The sequence below is a fragment of the Polypterus senegalus genome, chromosome 7, assembly GCF_016835505.1.
Source record: "Polypterus senegalus isolate Bchr_013 chromosome 7, ASM1683550v1, whole genome shotgun sequence".
In the NCBI taxonomy this organism is placed as follows: domain Eukaryota; kingdom Metazoa; phylum Chordata; class Cladistia; order Polypteriformes; family Polypteridae; genus Polypterus; species Polypterus senegalus.
The window spans coordinates 184,394,997-184,416,941 of record NC_053160.1 but is presented as its reverse complement, the minus strand read 5'-3'; the positions used below and the strand labels follow the sequence as shown (position 1 = coordinate 184,416,941).

The 21,945-nt window shown below is 40.2% G+C and overlaps 1 protein-coding gene across 1 annotated transcript in view; it reads right to left on the bottom strand.

Annotated features, from left to right (window-relative positions):
• Positions 1-345: 345 nt before the first annotated feature.
• LOC120533065 (MOB kinase activator 3B) overlaps positions 346-21,945 on the bottom strand; it is a 123,594-nt gene continuing 101,994 nt past the window's right edge. Inside the window, exons 3-4 of the mRNA XM_039759702.1 lie at positions 18,524-18,726; positions 346-4,026 (exon numbers count right to left, since the gene is read on the bottom strand). Coding sequence (XP_039615636.1) covers positions 3,997-4,026; positions 18,524-18,726 — 233 coding nt within the window. The 3' untranslated portion in view covers positions 346-3,996. The remainder of the gene's footprint in view (positions 4,027-18,523; positions 18,727-21,945) is intronic.

Genomic DNA, 21,945 nt, shown 5'->3' with positions numbered 1-21,945 from the left:
CTAGAAACAAATTAAAAGAACAAAAGTCCATATTTGGTTAGAGTCTGGTTTCAAACAGTGTAAGTTCACTCCTGGAAAGTGTTAAAATGTTTAAAAACATCTGAATGTATTTGATTCCTATCCTCATTTTCAAAGCTCAGAAATATCAGAAGTTGACCTATCCAAAAAATACTCTGTCTTCTGAAAATACTCAGAACTCTTCACTTTTTTCACATTTTGTTACGTTACAGCCTTGTGCTAAAATTGTTTAAATCCATCCATCCATTATCCAACCCGCTATATCCTAACTACAGGGTCATGGGGGTCTGCTGGAGCCAATCCCAGCCAACATAGGGCGCAAGGCAGGAAACAAACCCCGGGCAGGGCGCCAGCCCACTGCAGTTGTTTAAATGTATTTTTATATTAAAAAGAAATGAAATATCAGTTTGACACAAGTGTGCAAACCCAAACTCAGTACTTAGTTGAAGCCCCTTTGGTGGCGACTCCAGCCTGAAGTATTGTTAGGTCTGACGCAACAAACTTCACACACCTAGATGTGGGGATTTTCTGCCACTCTTAATAGATTTGCAAAAAAATTCTAAAACTCTGTTTTTGCTTTGTCTTTCTGGGGCACCGAGTGTTGCTTGATGAGGGAAAAATTAATTCAAGTGATTTTAGCAAAAGGCTAGAACAGAGCGAAATGTGAAGGGGTCTGAATACTGTCTGAAGCTACCAGAACAACCCTCAAGAACTGCAGTTGACAGTTGTTCAGTGAAGAACAATTACAGAAATGCACAGATGGTGGAAAACATAAACTACTGGCTTCAGTTGGATGATAAAAAGTGGAAAATATTTCTTACATTTGGCTTCATTGACAGGGTTTACATTTTTCTTTATATTTCATGTAGGATAACACTGAAAAGAATATGATGTGATTAAATTTACATCACCGCTACAGAAATACAGTAGAGTGACTAATTAAGGCACTACTGTGTAGGTAAACTATTTTTAACTCATCCACTTCAAGTTTTAAGAAAAGATATGTAAAGTATTTCAGATAGCCCAGTGTAAAAGAGTCTTGCTCCCCATTGTTCTGAAAAGTGACAGGCCAGGACTGCTGTTTAAATTTAGATAACAGATAGACAATGATCAGAATTTTTGACATGCTTATTGACTTTTTAAATTGCGCACAATTCTCAAGTAAAATCTAACCTGATGTACTACTCACTCACTTGAGACAACCACTTACAATTAAAAACAGTAAAAGAAGTCTACAAATGTATGAAAGAATGTTTTTAACAAACTAAAATAAGTAAGTAATTATGCAAATAAGTACTGTAAAATGGGACAATAAATAAATAATAACAACATGAAATGTGCGTATTAATGTAACAAAATAGGTTTTGGTTACTAATTTCTTTATGCATTTATTGAATTATTTCTTCACTTACTTATTTCAGTGATGCACCACACAACAAGAAATAAGCCCAGAAATGAAAACTGTCATTTCCGTTTGTCAAAGTTGAGAAGGTGGGTAGTCTCTACCAAACACTTTTTTTTTTTTTTATATATGTGCTTTGCTCGACTTTGGAACCCTGTGGCTCAAGCACTCATTTGAAGCCTTGACTCTGCACGTCTGATACGAGTGCAAGTAAAAGTTTTCCAGAATTACCGTACAAAGCAGCCATTTTAATTCAAATGAATCATTAGGCGTCTGCATCTGAAGTGTTTCCTGTAAATGTGACTCTTGCTGGCACTTGAAGGTTTACTCCCGCTCTGCCAGTGATTTATCCATCCATTATCCAACCCGCTATATCCTAACTACAGGGTCATGGGGGTCTGCTGGAGCCAATCCCAGCCAACACAGGGCGCAAGGCAGGAAACAAACCCCGGGCAGGGCGCCAGCCCACCGCTGGGCATCTGCCAGTGATTGACCAATGAAAAAAAACTGAACTCGCTAGTTACCTGCCCTCTCAACTCTGAAAAGTGAAAGTTTTCATTTCAGGACTTTTTATTTTCAAGTTGCATGAAGTGTCACTGAAATAAATAAATGAAGAAATAATTAAATAAATGCATAAAAAATATGCAACAAAATTATTTTCTATTACACACTTTTATACTAACATTTAATGTTGGTTGTAATTATTTATTGTCACATTTAATTGTACTTTTATTTTTTTACCTGTTTATTTATTGACTTTTCCTCCGTAAAATTGGGAATGTATTTTGCTCCGTATATGGCACAATATGGTTCAGGAAGACAGGTGCAAGCCTGCAAATATGCACACTAGGGACCCACTATAGCCCAGCTGTGATTGCAATCATGGATATGAAATTATTTGGTTATATATACTTAGTGCTGAGTGTCCACTTGACTAGATTTGTTCTTGTCATTAATGCACACAGCCAAACATGCGCCTGCAGCACAAATTGGTGGAGGATGATGTTGTTTATGACGGGCAGTGCTATTCTTAATACTTTCAATGTTCCCGTATTTCCGTTTAAAATATTTCTTGGGTGCAGTAAATTAAATGGCCTGATGTGAGCACTGAGTGGAACAGCTGGCATGTACAAAGATGCCTTCATAACACCCAAAGCTGCTGCCATTTATTTGGCTGTAGACAGAATTAGTCGCATGCATTGATCTTGTGCATGGGAGGCTTTTAATGGATGATCCCAGATCACCTCTTAAAATTGTCACAATCTGGCAGATAACACTTACAACAGGCCAGCTTTAACTACTGATCAGAAATCCTCGGTTTCTCTATAATGTAGACATTACTATTTAACCATGCAACTTCAAATTTGAAAAATGAAGTTACATTTTTCAGCCTGTGTGTGTGTTTTTTTACCCTCTCAGATAGAAATTATTTAATCCCAGCAAGCAATTGGGCACATCCCTGGATTTATGGATGTAATCATTACACATCCTTTTCAGAGATATTGTGGCAAGGTGTCCTCAGAATTTGATGGACGCACACGCGTTGCATCACGTGAAGTATAAACCCAGTCTTATGCGCCCTACTTTTTCAGCTGACGATCTTGGGTAGGGCTTATATTACAGAGTAGCCTCAAAATCGTGCTAGGGCTTATTTTTGGGAATATATGGTATTAACTTAAAGAACAGAATGTTAAATACTTATTGGGAATGTGGCAGTTTGGTTGTGTTTGTAGGGACTAAACTAAAGCAAAGATATGCAGAGATTCAAGCTGGTGCCAAGGATATGACAGGTTCTTTCCTTTACAGTCCAGCAGTCTCCAACCTGACTCTGTCTGCTAACATGCTCTTTTAAAATGGACCCAGAGCTCACCACTCTTTATTGACGAGATGGAAGCAACCCCATTACACTTCACCTTAAAGAGGGCTTTTCCAACCTGGACTCCCCTCTTTTTCATATATATATATATATTTTTTTGTATTTATTTATAGACTGTAACATTTCCAAGAGACTTCCAGTTCAACTTAATGACAAGAATGCTGTTCACAAATAAAGTGCGGAAGCCAAAGTTCCACAGTTGGTGTTGTTTCTTGTTGGGAAGCCTGATTAGCCAATGGGTGAGTTATGTGGTCATGCCACTTATTAGTGCTTATCACACACAAGACTCATGGCTGCGTCTCCCTGTTTAATAAATAGCAAACATTAATAAGTTTAGTGCTGTTTAGAAAGATATTGGCATAAATCAGATGAATATTTCTATTTCCCGATGGACTGATTGTACGAGATGTCATTACATTAGTTAGGTCATAGTACAAATTTGTACAGTGAGCTTCATGGTCAAAATTCACACGAAGGCTCAGTTTTCTTTGTTGATTAATGTCCGACTTTTTTAGTGTGCTAAAAAAAATCTCTTGGGGCTGCCATATTGGATACTAGCTGTAAAACCATGGCACAGTTGCTGAATCTCGTTATTTCTTCTCATACTGAGAGTGTTAGAAACGCCATATCAACGTTCTCTTCAACTGCTTCTGTCTCTCCCAGAAAATAAAACGTTTCATCATTTGTTTGGGCCAGCTCATCAGTGACACATTCTTGCTGTCATCTCTTTCTGTAAAAGTAAAAACAAAAAAAGTCAATGTAAGATACATTTCCAGAATTTACATTCTTCAGCATACATACAGAATCTACAATCTACAGCACTATTGACATACCAGTATTTTAAGAGTCAATGCAGTGTAATTTTAGAGACAAACACAAGATGGCAGTGTAACAAGCCTAGTTTCTTATTTTCATTTTCACAGTTTACACTTTTTGCTGTTTATATATATAAATACACACAGGTTATCAGAAAAGATTGCCCGAATTTCAGAATGTCATATCACTTTAAATGCTAAACTACACAGTTCGAAAATGTGTAGCATTTCTCAAAAATAATCATATTTTCATTTAATTTTAACATGACAACATATCATCCTCACATCTTCTGCATCCAATTCATGGTCACAGGGTTACTAGAACCTATCCATTGGCCGGCCACAAGACAGTGACACTCCTTGGATGGAGTACCAGACCATTGTGAGATCGACTAACATACACACATTGCTGCGTTGAAAGATGAACCATCATCCAAGTTTGATGTTTTATGTACTCTGGAGCAGGTTTTCTTCAAAGACCTGTCTGTATTTGGATGTATTCATCCTTCCCTCAACACTAACCAGTCTCCCTGTTCTTGCCACTGAGAAGCACCCCCATAGCATAATGCTGCCACCACCCTGCATCACCATAACGACAATATTAAGCTGATGATGAGTAGTGCTTGGTCTTCAACAGAAATAATGCTTGGAGTTCTGCCCAAATTGTTCTGAGAATCTCTTTCCTCCTGCTATCAGAGAAACTGTCCTATGTTGCTGAGATGGTTTCCATTCATACAGGATTTCCTATCGCAGCAGAAGGCTTCTGAAGTTGTTAGACTGACCATTTGGTTCATGGTCACCTCCCTGACCAAGGCCCAGTTACTCAGAGTCTTGGTGGTTTCACAGTTCTTCCATTTGAAGGTTATGCTTCTGCTTCTGGCAACACTCAAAGCTTTAGAAAAGGTTTAGAAAATGTTTTATCCCCTTGCCCTGATTTATGCCTCACCACAATTGTATCTGCTGACAGTTACTAGGACTTCATGACTTGATTTTTGTCCTGACAGGCAGTGTAAATTGTGGGAACTTCTATACATAGGTGCATATGTGCCTTTCTAAACAATGCCCAATCAATTCAGTTTACCACAAGTGGACTCAAGCTTCAGAAATATCCCAGGTAGGACTGAAGCAAATAGGATGAACCTGACCCCAATTTGGAGTGCAAAGGAATAGGGGTCTGAATACTTGTATGAATGAAAGATTTCATTTTTTGATTTTTAATTACCGTATTTTTCGCTCCATAAGACGCACTTTTTTCCCCAAAAGTGGGTGGAAATGTCTGTGCGTCTTATGGAACAAATATTGCGTTACACCCCGTGATGTGTATTTCCTAAACTGTTAGCGGTAGCGACAGCTGTTAGAAGAGGAAGTGGTAGGCCCATGAGAAACCCCTGGGGACGCTTAACGCTAGAATTACCAAAGCCTACGAAAAAACTCATAAATTCGTCCCACCTTAAATCCCTTTGCACCTCTCCGTCAGCGTCTTTTGTCTTGTAAATGTGTCGATAAGCAGCAAGCAGCCTGCTAGCACATCCCCCCACCGCCACACAGTTTTCTTAGCTCAAGTCTGTTTACCTGCGTGTCAGTTGCTTAGAGTTGTATAGAGTGAGAGGTCAACTGAGGTGAACTCAGATGATGATGAGGGTTCTATATCGGAGAAAGAATGCACGTCGCACTTTTGTCGTCGCTGTACTTTGTATATGTACATGGGAAGCTCTGCAGTCTACTTGTGACTTTACGCTGTAGGAAGATAAGTAAATAAATCAAGGTAAATAGGTAAATGACATTCGATCTGGCTCTTATATATAAAGTACAGCGAAAGCAGCTTCCACCTGCAGCTATAGACTCTTCAGTACGTGAGCGACTCTACATGATTGTGTTTAGATCTGGACGGTGTATGTGCCCAAAAAAGAAGTCTGACTGCATTCTCATACCATTGCTTGCAAACTGAAGTGTCAGCGTGCACTTTTCGTGGCATTACACGTGTATTTTTTGAGCATGCCCATGTCAATCAAACACAGGAAGCTCTGCAGTCTACTTGACTTTATGCTGTAGGAAGTAATCAAATAAATCAAGGTAAATAGGTAAATAACATTCGATCTGGCTTTTATGTAAGTAACATATAAATGTTAATGTTTTGGGCACATGCACTGTCCAGATCTAAACACTAACGTGGAGAGTCGCTTGCATACTGAAAAGTCTATAGCTGCAGGTGGAAGCTGCCATTAGCAATGCCTTAGATGGAACTGAAGATAGTATCATATATGAAGACAGCGAAGAAAGTGACATCAGTGATTGTAAGCAACTGGAGCTTCATAAATTCTGACACTAGCGATGAGGAGTTCTTGGGGTTTCCAGAATACTAGAAGAGTGCTTGAACCTTAAAGTCTCTCCTCATTTCTTAATGACAGTGATGATGGTTCTTAATACCGCTGTTGACTTGACATGGTTGAAATATTCTGGTATATTTTATTAAATACTAGCAAAATACCTGAGCTTCGCAGCAGAGAAGTAGTGTGTTAAAGAAGTAATGAAAAAGAAAAGGAAACATCTTGAAAATAACGTAACATGATCGTCAATGTAATTGTTTTGTCACTGTTATGAGTGTTGCTGTCATATATATATATATATATACTGTATATATATATATATATATATATATATATATATATACACTAGACATTAAGCCCGTTAAAATAACGGGTGCTAGAACAGTAGTGCATAAACATTTGTATGAACAGTCTATAATAAATGGCAAGGGACCTTGTATGTGGCTGTAATATGTGTCACTGTATTGTGTGCCTTTAATTTTCTCTCTCAGTAATACTGGTTTGTATTTCCGTAAAATGCCTGTAATTTTGTCTGACAGTAATACAGTGGAACCTTGGTTCACGACCATAATTCGTTCCAAAACTCTGGTTGTAACCCGATTTGGTCGTGAACTGAAGTAATTTCCCCCATAGGATTGTATGTAAATACAATTAATCCGTTCCAGACCGTGTGAACTGTATGTAAATATATATTTCTTTTAAGTTTTTAAGCACAAATATAGTTAACTATACCATAGAAAGCACAGCATAATAGTACACTAAATGTAAAAACATTGAATAACACTAAGAAAACCTTGAACAACAGAGAAAACTACCACTGCAAGAATTTGAGCTATAGCCTTATGACCCGCTCACTAAAAACTCTTTTTTTAATGAGTTTTAAGCACAGGGGAAAAAATGAACATTTGAAAAATCTGTAATTTAATAAACAACCAACAAAAGTAACATTGCAACAATGCACACGTGCCCCTGTGTGTGTGTGTGTCTCTCTTGCGGGCCTGCGTGTGTGTGTCTCTCACATTTGTGTCTCTTAAGCGCGCACCTCTGTGTGTGTGTCTGTCTGTCTCTCGCCTGTGTGTGTGTGTCTGTCTCTCTCTCTCTGCACAGGGAATGCACATATATATATATAGCAAAATACCCGCGCTTGGCAGCGGAGAAGTAATGTGTTAAAGAAGGAAAGAGAAAGAAAAGGAAACATTTTGAAAATAACGTAACATGATTGTCAATGTAATTGTTTTGTCACTGTTATGAGTGTCGCTGTGATATATATATATATATATAGCCGCGCTAGCTGCATGTCATGTGTTAAAGAAGTTATGAAAAGAAAAGGAAACATTTTAGAAATAATGTAACATGATTGTCAAAGTAATTGTTTTGTGTATTTGGTGGCAGCATCACAAAGTTATTTTCGTGTAGCTGCATCAGAAAATGTACCATGACGCCTGACACGCCTCCTTTTACTGTTTTCTCACAGCTTGATTGCTGCTGTCATATATACACACACACACAACTTATATATATGTGTTGTATGTGTCTATATGTGTGTGTATATATATATATATATATATATATATATAAAACATAATAAAATATAGTCATATATAGTGTGTATGTTTGTATGTGTCTATATGTGTGTGTATAGCTTTGGTCACTGAGTGCAAGGGAAAAATAATAAAATATAGTCTATAAGTTATTAAACAGTAAAACATTAACGAAGAAGTACAGGTACATTGAGCTGCGGTGGGTTGGCACCCTGCCCAGGATTGGTTCCTGCCTTGTGCCCTGTGTTGGCTGGGATTGGCTCCAGCAGACCCCCGTGACCCTGTATTCGGATTCAGCGGGTTAGAAAATGGATGGATGGAGGTACATTGAGCACTACTGGAGTGGTTGGGTAAACTACATTTTAAAGACTGTGTAACACAACAGGTAAGTAACTAACAGCAGCTAAAATGTATATGGATCATCTCTCGGTAGTAGATCCCTTTTGAAAGGCGCTACACGACGGCTGTGGTATAGAAATTACATTTTCTATGTGAACGCTCAAATTTGTGCCTCTGGTAATGTGCCTTACCGGCATTTAAAGAAAATTAGTTTTGTGTCCTCTGCAGTGTTAAGAGAGAAAGGCTTTGGTTTGGGATAAAAGGAAAAAGGTGTAAAGAAAGGAAAGTTGCCTTTTTCTTTTATATAGTATAGAGAGATGTGTTCGCTGACGTTATGATCGCCTTTTGGGGACAGTCGCGTGGGTCTTGTGTAGACTGGTGAGACGTCCCGCCATTAATCGGCTGTGATGGCACTGTCAGTCCTCCACTCCTGTGCGTATCTTCATAATCCGAGCTGAGGACCTCATAATCGATACGTGCAAAAGAAAGTGTGAATCGCCTTAATATTATTTTGCCGTGGTGTAGAAAAGGGGTCCCGTGTTTGCACTTGTCTGGGCTATAGCGCAGGGGAGGAAGAAAAAATTAAAAGTGCTCACTTTGACTTAAGGCAGAAGCGCAGTCAGCGTCTCAAAGGCCGGCACAGCTATGCGCACGCTGGCTGCTTGACTTTTGCTGGGCAGGAGACCCAGTTTTTGCAGACACGTTCATGATATCAAAAGTCTCAGCGCTCTTTGGAGGTAATTCATATATTATATATATAGCAAAATACCTACCGCAGCGGAGAAGTAGTGTGTTAAAGAAGTAATGAAAAGAAAAGGAAACATTTTAATAATAACGTAACATGATTGACATTGTCATGAGTGTTGCTGTCATATATATGCCTGCCTAAATAAGTCACCTCGCTTTGCTCTTACTTTTTACCGCTCATTTAATCATGGCTAGTGGCGGAAAAATTATAAAATGGAAGGAGGATGGCTTTACCAAAACAATTATTGATGGCTTAATCGATTATTCATAAAGCTTGAATTGGTGATCTGTTTTTCTGTGTTAACCTCATATTTTTCATACTTCTTCTCAAACTAAGGTGGTGCGAGGGTAAAATGAATCGGGATGCGCTGATCAATGTAATCGTGTACCAGGAAATCATGCATTGACAAAAGCTCCCTTTGCTTGTAATGCAAAGTGTGATTAAATGCATTATTTTTAACGCTTATGGAGCACATGCATCAAGCTTCTCAGCTGTGCTTGTGCTAAGAAAAGGAAAGATTTTAAAAATAACGAACACGATTGTCAATGTAACCTTTTGTAAGTAGTGCCTGGAGGATTCAGTGTGAGAAACTCTAGAGACAGCGTGTGTATTAACTTGTGGATTTTTCTGTGAGTATTTGGTGGCAGTGTGACGGTTGCTTCGGAAGACGGCGTTAGCTGCGAAGCTCAGCTCAGAGCAAAATGAGGTGGGAGGGGAGATGATGACGTGACTCCCCCACCCGCCTTTAACTGTCAATCCCCACAAACACAGTCTCGGAATTTGCATAAGCACACCCCTTCACCTACAATTTTAACTTAGTTACAAAGTGATCAAAACTCTCGCTTATATCCCGTCCTCTCATTAAACTTGTATCCCGCATTACCTGTGGGCATGTGAAACGCCAGCGTAGCCTGTCTATGAACTTAATTTAAAGTTTAGGTTTACACCTTGCTTTCTTTCCGAGGTAGCAACACTCATGAATATGGTAGTATATGTCACTCGCTCGCGTCTTATTGTTTCGCTGCCTTCTCAATTATATAATGCATGTTTTCTTAAGCGCTTTTGGAGGTCTTCCTGGTTTTCTACGCACTGCGCTGACAGTCAGTTCACGTGATTACGGGGAGGCGTGATGATGTCACACGAAACTCCGCCCCCACGTTTGCAGCTCAACTCCATTACAGTTAATGGAGAAAAATACCTTCCAGTTATGACCATTAGGCGTAGAATTTCGAAATGAAACCTGCCCAACTTTTGTAAGTAAGCTGTAAGGAATGAGCCTGCCAAATTTCAGCCTTCTACCTACACGGGAAGTTGGAGAATTAGTGATGAGTGAGTGAGTGAGTGAGTGAGTGAATGAGTGAGTGAGTGAGGGCTTTGCCTTTTATTAGTATAGATACACACACACACATTATATATCTATATATCTATATATATATATATATATATATACACATACACACACACATTATATCTATATCTGTATCTCTCTTTCTCTCTCTCTCTCTCTGTATATATATATATATATATATAAATATATATATATATATATATATATATATATATATAAAAATACCGCACTTCATGGCGTAGTACTGCCTTAAAAGTTTTATTAAGAAGAAAATTAAACCTTTTAAACTGAGGGAAAATATCCCAATAATTATTTGTTAAGGATCTCTTTGTATACCACATTGTGAGTTCGCCCTCCGGTTGTAATATGACCAAGCTGTGCGCTGAGCTTACTCTTGAGCATGCAACGTACAGTTGGCCATGTGAACAGTAATCTTGTTTTAAATCTCACAGCTTGGATTGCTGCTGTCATAATCGGTTTGAGTTTCATGGTTAGTTTCAATTACGACAGTATTTGTAGGACTTGTTGTGTTGAGAGACATTCAGTATCTGTCAAGTGTTGTAAGCACACAACCGGTTTCATCGATAACTTCACATCCAGCTTTTGAGAGTTTAAACATTCATAAACATCAAAGTGTCCACTACTGAAATCGTCACCTGTGAATCTAAGATGTTTAAGAGGCATTGGCGGTTGTCCAAAGGTGTAAAATATTTGGCCATTTCGGTACACTTGAAAGAGACAACCGAATAATTCAGCGGCAGCCATCAACTCACATGCAGATCCATAGGTGAAGGGCTTAAGCATTTCACTCTTCTAGTGCTCCTGTGTAGTCTAATTATCTCCTGTACCGTCATCAGTCCACACCTTGAACCTGTCCCAGTCATCCAATACATAAGACACACAATGTTTCTCCAGATATCAAGAGTGAGCCTGATATGGCCGTGCAATATGTAACACAGAGAATGGAAAAGGCAGGCGCCATCTCCGGGCATGGAAACCACTCGGTAAGTGACAGTTCTTTGATCGATGGTGATCACCTCGATAGACATGTTAATGCGGGTACGGTTGGAATGATGAAGGAAATGGGTACCCGAACAATGTAAAGTAAGTCTAAAATACCTACACAATAACTATAATCGTAATAAATGAACAATAAAACAGCGGAGAAGCCGTGGATTAAATAAAAAGGCTGTAGTTATCAGCAGGGAGACATGAATCCCGTGGCTAAGCAAGGAAGGGAATGTAGAGACTGGAGTGACGGACGGCCTTATATAGGCAGGCAGGCAACAACGTGGAAGGCGTTGGGATGGGGGACCCAACCCCGCCTCACACGGTGACCGAGCTGCAGGCTATGGACGTTAAAATGTACGTAAGTAGGATTCAGTTAGCGTTGGGAACCCGCATACCAAATTTCTTGAAGATGGGCCCATGAGTAACAAAGACTGTTGAAAAGTTCAATATGGCGGCCGACAGTGGCGTCATACCACCGAAATAAGTATGTACATTGATTTTCGATTAGCGCAGGTAAGCCGCCTACCAAATTTCGTGAAGATGGGGCCATGAATAAGAAAGTTCAACATGGCGGACGTTGTTGACCGTTATGACCGTTATGCGTAGAATTTCGAAATGAAAACTGCTTAACTTTTGTAAGTAAGCTGTAAGGAATGAGCCTGCCAAATTTCAGCCTTCTACCTACACGGGAAGTTGGAGAATTAGTGACGTTTGGAAAATTCAATATGGCGGCCGACAGTGGCATCATACCACCGAAATACGTATGTACATTGGTTTTGGTTAGCGCAGGGAAGCCACCTACCAAATTTCGTGAAGATGGGGTTCAGCCTTCTACCTACACGGGAAGTTGGAAAATTAGTGACGTTGGAAAGTTCAATATGGTGGCCGACAGTGGCGTTATACCATCGAAATAAGTACGTACATCGCTTGCGGTTAGCGCAGGGAAGCTGCCTACCAAATTTCGTGAAGATGGGGCCATAAATAAGAAAGTTCAACATGGCGGACATTGTCCACCGTTATCGACCATTATGACCGTTACGTGTAGAATTTCAAAATGAAACCTGCTTAACTTTTGTAAGTAAGCAGTAAGGAATAAGCCTGCCAAATTTCAGCCTTCTACTTACACGTGAAGTTGGAGAATTAGTGATGAGTGAGTGAGTGAGTGAGGGCTTTGCCTTTTATTAGTATAGATATTAATACACCAATTGATTCAGAATATTTTTTTGTTGTTTTCCTCCTCTAAACCTAGGCGCGTCTTATGGTCAGGTGTGTATTATGGAGTGAAAAATACAGTAATTTGCAAACCTTTGTGAGGACACGATTTCACTTGTCATTATGGGCTATTGAGTGTAGATTGATAGGCAAAAATTGCAAATATATACATTTAAAATTAAATCTGCTAAACAATAAAGTGTGCAGAAAGTGAAGGGGTCTGAATACTTTCTGAATTCAACATTGTCACACACTTGTGCATGGGAGGCACCTAAAGGGCTTGAGTAAGGGCAGTTCCGAGGCATACCGGGATGTGACAGAGTGCACTGACTCCTTTTCTCCCTTTCCTACAGACAATTCACAGGAGTTTCCACCTGGCCCTCATGACATCACTTCCGGGACCGAGCTTATTGAAGAAGACCTTGCCTGCTCCGGCTCCTGTGATGTAACGTCCGGGCTCGAACCAATGACCGAAGACCTTTATGAGCCCGACCCCTTTGATCTCACTTCCTGTCTTCTCCTTTAAAAGCCTCAACCTTTTCCTTATTCGCTCAGTTCTGTAATGGAATCGGTTTTGTGCACAGCAGTGCAATCATTTAAACGTTAATTTGCAGCCAGGAAACTAAATATACGGGTTGCTGCCTCAAACCTTGCTATGGCTCTTTGTGGAGTTTGTGACAACATATATCCATCCATTATCCAACCCGTTATATCCTAACTACAGGGTCACGGGGGTCTGCTGGAGCCAATCCCCGCCAACACAGGGCGCAAGGCAGGAAACAAACCCCGGGCAGGGTGCTAGCCCACCGCAGGTGAAAACATATATATCAATTCAATTCAGTTTTATTGTCCTAAGAGGGAAATTTAGTTTGTCAGCAGGTTTAACAGAGAGACCAAAACATAATATTACAAACACATCAACAGAGAAGACAGCCATCAAATATAAACTAATAATACTTGTGGTGAAGCATTAGATCAAGCATATTAGACATAATAATTAAATTAAAACATTCAACATCAACTTGACTAATGATTGATGCAAATGCTAATCCTATGATTTAAGCCTGTGGATGTTAATTAAAAAAATTAAACTTAATTAGAAGATTAATAGCATTTGGAATGTAACAGTATTTAATCTGGTTGTTTTTTTATCCTTGGACCTGATGGCACCAATTGGAATTGCGAATTTAGAGGGTATGTCTGTCTGCTTTCCGTAATCCTTGCTTATTAAACAAGATTTACGTGTTGAAACCTTATTATTATTATTTTTTTTTACAGTTTTATTTTATTCTGTTTTTGTTGCTTACATTAAGAATTTCAAACCAAGCCAGCAGAACATAAGTAAAGACAGGCTGAATACAAGAGATATAATAGAAGGACTCACATTAAAAAGCTCCTTAAACAGATGAGGCGCTGCTGTGCCTTTTTGCAGATGGCTTTATAAGTCAGTTTTATATATACTGCAGTGTACATAGCCCTGCAGACGTATTCAGACCCTTTACAAATTCTCTGATTTTACTGAATAACAAAACCTAACCTAAACTTTTATTATATTTTTTTAAACACTGAATATCAAAATTAGTTTATGTAATCCTGTTTTATGTTAGAAAATAAACCTTACTTACTTTTAATCCAAGTCAGAGGCACACTTAGCTATGTATTTATGTACACTGTACATAATGTACTGTATTATTTTCTAGGCAGCATTGAGCTTGAGGTTGTGACGGACAGCCGGGTCCCATGCCCGGCCGGGACACCTCTGCCGCATACGTCCCAGGGGAGCCATCATGGACATTGCAATACCTTCCCCGGGGCGCTTGGGGGCAGTCTCCCTGGCAGTGGATTCCTCCTCAATCTTCCCCGTGGCTCCATGGGACATGGAGTCCACCACAGCAGCCCGGTTGGGAGATGGGGTGGCCGCTAGGGGGTGCTGCAGAGAACCAGCCACCACACTGGACGGTTTATCAGCCCACCCGGAGGTGCAATTAAGACCAGCTGGTCAGGCACCTGGATCACTTCCGGGTGGGGCATAAAAGGGCCTGCCTCCCAGCAATCGAGGCCAGAATTGGGAGGAAGAGGACGAGGTTGCCTGGGAGGAGTGGTGGAGCAGGAAAGTGTTGGTTTGGTGGTAACTGTGTGTTTTGTGCTTGGACTGTGTTAGGGTTGTGTGGCACGGGGAAGGCGTGTCACACAGCTGAAGAAAATAAAGGAGCCTTTGAGTGTGAACACGTGCCTCTGCGTATTCTGTGCCGGGTCGGGCGCTATATAGCGCCTTGTTTACAAGGTACAAAATAAACCTATACAGGACACCAGTTTATCTTGGGGCACACACACACTCACACAGCACACTACACTGGCATGGCCTAAACTACATGACTTTTTAAGAGTACATAGGAACAACATACATACTCTGCCTAGCTTACCAATGCTATGAAGGTTAGGGTTAATGCAGTTTTTGAAGCTTAAAATATACTGTATTTAAAATAGTAAACCTGTTTAATAACAATAATAATTACAACAATAATGAAAATATAATGTGTACAGTAGAAAACATGACAAAAGATATTTTATGGTGCTGACTGGATAGAGTCAATTTCATATTCACAGCTGAGCTGTGTTGCCACTTCAAGGTGAAGCCCTTGTAAATAATGATGTTGATCTATTAGTTGATGATTTATTAAATGAAAAAGTATGACCAAGGAAACTGGCAAATAATCAGATTTTGTAATGAAAAGCCACAAAGAGCACAGTTATTGGTTGTTTAATCCAGGCTTGGTCCATTTTTTTTATTTAACTATAAGAGATCAGTTTCAGTCCCCAGCCACCCAAAATGGGTCACTATTCACTAGAATTGTCAATATACTGTATATAAGTCTCACTGTGGTTGGCACGGTGGCGCAGTGGTAGTGCTGCTGCCTTGCAGTTAGGAGACCCGGGTTCGCTTCCCAGGTCCTCCTTGCATGGAGTTTGCTTCGGGTACTCCGGTTTCTTCCCACAGTCCAAAGACATGCAGGTTAGGTGCAGTGGTGATCCGAAATTGTGCTTGGTGTGTGGGCTGGAGCCCTGCCTGGGGTTTATTTCCTGCCTTGCGCCCTGTATTGGCTGGGACTAGCTCCAGCAGACCCCCCGTGACCCTGTAGTTTGGATATAGCGTGTTGGATAAAATGGATGGATGGAAGTCTCACTGCTGACCTGATCCTTAAAACAAAACAAAAAGAAATTTCAAGTAACTACCCATCTGAAAGTAGCACTTTTCACCCTTGGACTGAAGTTCATCGTTTTATATCTGAAAAAAAAAAGCTACATTTGAAAGCTGCAAGACCCACAGTCGAGATTTTAGGCCGTAAATTAAGCACTTTCCCCACATAGATCCCAAGACAGGACCAGGGTAGCTTGACCAGAAATTTGGTGGTGTTGATTCATTTTCACTTACAAATACAATCTATAATCTTTTTCTGGGTCAACAGCACTTTTATTAGCCTACATTTGAAATGAGAATCACTGGGGGAGGGCAGCGTCCTAGATGTTTTGTAAAAAGTTGATGACCACCAACATTCCAAAGAGTCTTCAGTTTGTTTATGACCCAAGTCCTTTTGTTTAACCATGTCAGGCTCATTTAGCTCCTTTGTAATTAGGCTGCATACAACTGCTGAACCTTTTGTTTTTCCCACAATTGCATAACAATTTCCCTCTGGCTCAGATAAAGATTAGCGCCTGTGTTTAAGAGTCTGTTCAATTTCCAGACATTTTTCATATAATTACTCCTGCCAAACAACCGAAAAAAAAACGTTAAAAGACCAACACTTACTTGTGCAAACTCTTCAGATAGTTGCATATTAATTGCCCACGTCTCAGGGTCACTCACATTAACATCAACACATTGGAGTTAAAGCTGTCCTGTCATTTTACTTGCTGGAACTGGACATTCCACAACTTACTTCACGCATAAATCAAGGAAGTAGATTCCCATGAATTATACCAGGTCTTGGATAGTGATCAGTGAGTCCTGATAAATTTGCTTCACGTCGAGTTCAGCGAAAACATGAAAATGTTCTGAAATTTTTGTGAAGCCTGGAAAATGCATTGAAGTCAGTGGGGAATGAGAAACTGAACTCATTTTTTTGAGTAGATAATAATGGTGCAATGGTCTTTTAAGTGTTCCTGAGATCTAGGGAAGTGTCAGCAAACTATGCTAAACCAATTTTTGTGGTCGTAAATGTGACCTGAGCTGTGACCAATTATTTTGGCCATAAATGTGACCTGAGCTGTGAGGCAGTGGTGCTAACCACTCTGATGTCATGCCTGTGTGAGAAAAATATCCTCTAAGTCCATAATACTTAAGTCCTTTATCTCTCTCTGCATCTCTTGATCTCCTATCACTCCAACTAACCTAACACTCATATAGCCTGTGATGCAATGGGTCAGCGTTATAAGCTTTGTGGAATGGGGGGGGGTGGCAGTCCCTGTCACTAAGCAATCGGCTTTACCTAGCAAGTAGTATATAACATGCTTAATCCAGTAGTGAAGACACAATGTACAATGAATCTGTGCTATACAACAAAGTTCTTTCATAATATTTACATTATGGTCCACTAACGTACCCCTCAAATCAAAATACAAGTTTTTATTTTAACGCATGCAGCGTGGAAGGCTGGACTTATGACATCAAATGCCTGAAGCAGGTTGGCAGTGATCTTACACTATGCACACATGAAAGTTCTTCACATGGCTGTTTCAGCTCTGTGATGTCCTGTAAGTTATATAACCGGCCGTTCATCCCGGCCAGTACCCCCATGCCGCCAGGTGGAGCCCTCCCTGCAGCATGGAGGTGCCCCGAATGCCAGCAGGAAATTATGGACATTGGAGTTTCCCTCTACAGCCCTGCTGGATACCACAGGGGCCATTAGAAGGCGCTGCAGGGAGGAACAGCGATTATTTGCCTTACACCCCGGAAGTACGTCCGAGTCACATGGACAAGAGGAATGACGTGCTTCCAGGTTGAAGAAGGAGGACTTTTTATCTGACCCAGAAGTGTTCCTAGTCACGTGGACAGAGAGAGCGAAACACTTCCGGGTCAAGGACTATAAAGGATTGTGAGAAACACCAGAGCGTTGAGCTGAGCTGAGTGGAAGGGTGGCAATGCGTCTGGGAGTGATGGATTGTTTATTGATTGAGTATTATTGTGATTTATGAGTATTGTGGAGAGGAGGGTGCTTTGTGCACTGTGTATTAATAAAAAGTCATTATTTTATACTTTTATCTGGTGTCTGGCATATAGTCTGAGGGTTCAAGAGAACGATAGCGCCCTCTATTTGTCACACCTGCTAACTTCACATGGGGTACTGAGAAAAAAATGTTTGTCTAGGCCAGGCACACAGTGAATTTCTAGGAAAATATTCGGGAAACAAAGTCACCAACAAATACAGCATATTTACTACGAAAAGCGCTTTGGCCACTAACCATGACCGTGGTCATCACTTTGGCTAAATTGTCCACTTTTTCAAAACACATTATCTCAATCTGGTTGCTCAAATACCACAGTGACTTCAATTTTCTCTAGTGGTCTACAGTTCTTAATGTAAACGTAGTAGAGCTTCTTAGGGATGAGGAGGAACAGGAAGTTCAAAGCATGAATGTGTAGCCGAAAATTCTGAAGAACTTGTGTGATGTTTATCAAGTCAGCTGTTGTGCCACAGTAATGAAAATGGGCATAGAAAAAATAATTGCCACAGGAACCAAGAAACAAGAGACAATTAATTCAAAAAACAAGCACAGGTCAAAACCAGGAAATCAAAAAGAGTTAAAACACTAAAGTCAGCTCTTTAAGAAAGAATTCAAGTATCAAAAAATAAAATAAAATCACATAGGGATCATAAGAATACTTACCAATGGCTCCAGCTCCTTACGGTCTAGAAGACTGAATTCAGTTCCAAAGTAATAAAAGTGCTTGTAGCAGGTGTTGACATGGGCCTCAGCACCCATTAAGATCATTCGGTCAAAGTGGTGAATATAGACGTGAACAAAAACTCGAAAAAGGCGGCACAGGATCTTCTTGCAGATCGGAATGAAGTTCTTTGGGAAAGGAACACCTAGAGAGATAGAGAGAGAAAGAAACAAAAATCAACAAGGACTTAGGGTGCTTTCACACCTACAGCATTTGGTGCGCACCAAACGTGTTTGGTCCCTTGGTTCGGTTCGTTTGCGTTGATGTGAATGCAATCTCTGTACTTTGGTGCGCACCAAATCAATCGATCTGAGACCTGCCTGAAGGGGTGGTCTCGGACCGCTTTATCCGCTCTACTTTGGTACGGTTCGTCTGGTGTGAAAGCAACCAAACCAAATCTGACGAAATGGTATAGTTTAATGCACTTTGTGTATTAAGAGATACGGGGTTGTGGGTAAAATTCTTTTCACTTCCTGTTGACTCCATTAAATTTTTCAAGCTATTGACACGCGATGAAATCAAACCGCGGAGAAACGTGGAGTGCCGAAGAAATTAAGTGCCTCATAGATATATGGTCGGATGAGCATATCCAAAAGCAACTGTCCACGACACATAAAAACAGCTGCATTTACGCGCTGTTCAGTAAGCAGCTAAGGGAGAAAGGCTGTCCTCGGACAGTTGAACAATGCCGTATTAAGACAAAAAAACTTCGGGCGAAGTATATAGAAGCGCGTGATGCACTTAGCAAGACGGGAAGTTCTGGAAAAGAGAAAGACAAGTTTCCCTGGTGCCGATGGGCTTCGCGGTCTATTTTGGTTCGTTTAGAACTCGGCATATGTGAAAGCAAACCGTACCCACGTCTGTTTACTACATTGTAACATTTTTCTGACTGGTGCCGACTAAAGCAATCGAACTATAGGTGTGAAAGCACCCTTAGTTGATGTTAAATCTCAGATAATAATGTCTGCTTATTTGCTGTGGCCCCCTCCCTTACGTGTCTGCTGCTTCCACCTGTAGCGTTCCTTTGGCCTGCTATTCAGCCCTGGTCCCTCAATCCTGTGTCTGCCCAAAACTCTCCTTTTACCAGCTCTTTGCCCCTACAACCTCTTGCTCTACAGCTCGAATTAAGTAGCAGTCATACAATGAGAGGAGCAGAGGAAATAAAAACGCTGACACATTGTGACCAACGTACATGTACATTTGACAATAATGACCCTATGAACTATATTCCTCTGGTTGAGTTCCTGTAGTTTAATCAATTTTGGCAATGTCAATGTCAATTTATTTATATAGCACATTTAAAACAACATAGGAATGATGTGGCGAAAGTGCTTTACAATAATAGAATAAAAGAAAACAAATAACATAAATAGAAATAAAATATATGAACATAAGTAAAATAAATAATAAATAGAAGTAATGTTATATAATCACAATGAGGAAACCATCAGTATTACTGAAGGTCACGGAATGCAAGTGAATAGAAATGAATCTTTAATCTTCAGTTCAATTGTTGACTATTCCTTTATGTGACGAGATAAAGAGTCCCACAGATGAGGTGCCACAGCTGTCCCCCTTAGTTTTACACTCAGTACGAGCGACAACAAGAGGCAACTGACCAGAAAATCTAAGCACTCTCGATGGCTGGTGTAAAACACACAATTCAGATAAATAGGCAGCAGCGAGCCCATGTAAAGATTTAAAAACTAGCAACAAGATTTTAAAATCAATTCGAAAACTGACAGGCAGCCAGTGTAAAGAAGCTAATATTGGAGAAGCAGAATCAGACTTTCTTGCCCCAACCAGAAAGCGAGCGACAGCATTCTGGACCAACTGTAACCTGCATATCAGAGATTTGCTAATTCCAGAATACAGAGAGTTGCTGTAATGAAGGCGAGAAAAAATAAAAGCATAAGTAGCTTTCTCAAGATCCCTAGAAGATAAAAAAGGCTTGATCTTACCTAGTAGACGAAGCTGGAAAAAGCAACTCTTGACTACAGAATTTCCTTGTTTCTCAAAAGAGAGATTATTGTCAAAAAATGTATTTTTGTGATTCTGATTTTGGGTCTCCGTAGCTGTACTGCCAAAGGTGGAAAACGGCAGGCCACACAGGCTGATTAAAGGATTGGGAGATGAATGAATACCAAAAATAACACGCAAGTGTCAAAACAGGAAAGACACTATATGTAAAATGTACATGCTAACACTAGATTATAAACCAAACTAACAATGCAGAGTCCCTTGGCCATTTCTCCACACAAGAAACATCTGTGAGCAGCAGTTCAAATATGTTGCTTAAAGGTCACAGTTCAGTCACAATCGCCGACGCTTTAGAAAAATACCAGCAGTCACAAAATGGCTATTTGTCTCTATAGCACACTATTTTTCTCACAGTAAATTGGTCTTTAGTGAAATCACAGGCGTGACTTGCCCCCCCACACAATACAGAATTTTAAGAACCACTTATAAAATTTGGATTCTTGCAAATGTCACCATTAAATCAACTCGATATTAGAAAAATAAATAAAAATCATAAAGACAAATAGACAAAAATTTCCCTTAATTGCTGACACTAACCTTTTATTTGTAACAGATTATTCACAGAGTAATTCCAATGATAGATCTGACTGATCATCATACAGGTAGCTGTTGTTCCCACTAACTGCCTACTGCACATCCACCAATGCACATGTGTTTCTACTGACAGTGAAAATTTGAAAATGGTATCGGGAGAAAAGAAGTGGTCAGAAAACAGGCACAGTTCAATACCAAAGGACTGCTGACTGATCATCAAATAATATTCCAAAGATCTAGATAGATAGATAGATAGATAGATACTTTATTAATCCCAAGGGGAAATTCACATAATCCAGCAGCAGCATACTGATAAAAAAACAATATAAATTAAATTAAAAATGCAGGTAAAAACAGACAATAACTTTGAATAATTTTAGTGTTTAACCCCCCGGTGGAATTGAAGAGTCGCATAGTGTGGGGTCTCCTCAGTCTGTCAGTGGAGCAGCATGGTGACAGCAGTCTGTCGCTGAAGCTGCTCCTCTGTCTGGAGATGATCCTGTTCAGTGGATGCAGTGGATTCTCCATGATTGACAGGAGTCTGCTCAGCACCCGTCGCTCTGCCACAGATGTTAAACTGTCCGGCTCCATGCCTACAATAGAGCCTGCCTTCCTCTCCAGTTTGTCCAGGTGTGAGGCGTCCCTCTTCTTTATGCTGCCTCCCCAGCACACCACCGCGTAGAAGAGGGCGCTCGCCACAACCATCTGATAGAACATCTGCAGCATCTTATTGCAGATGTTGAAGGATGCCAGCCTTCTAAGGAAGTATAGTCGGCTCTGTCCTTTCTTA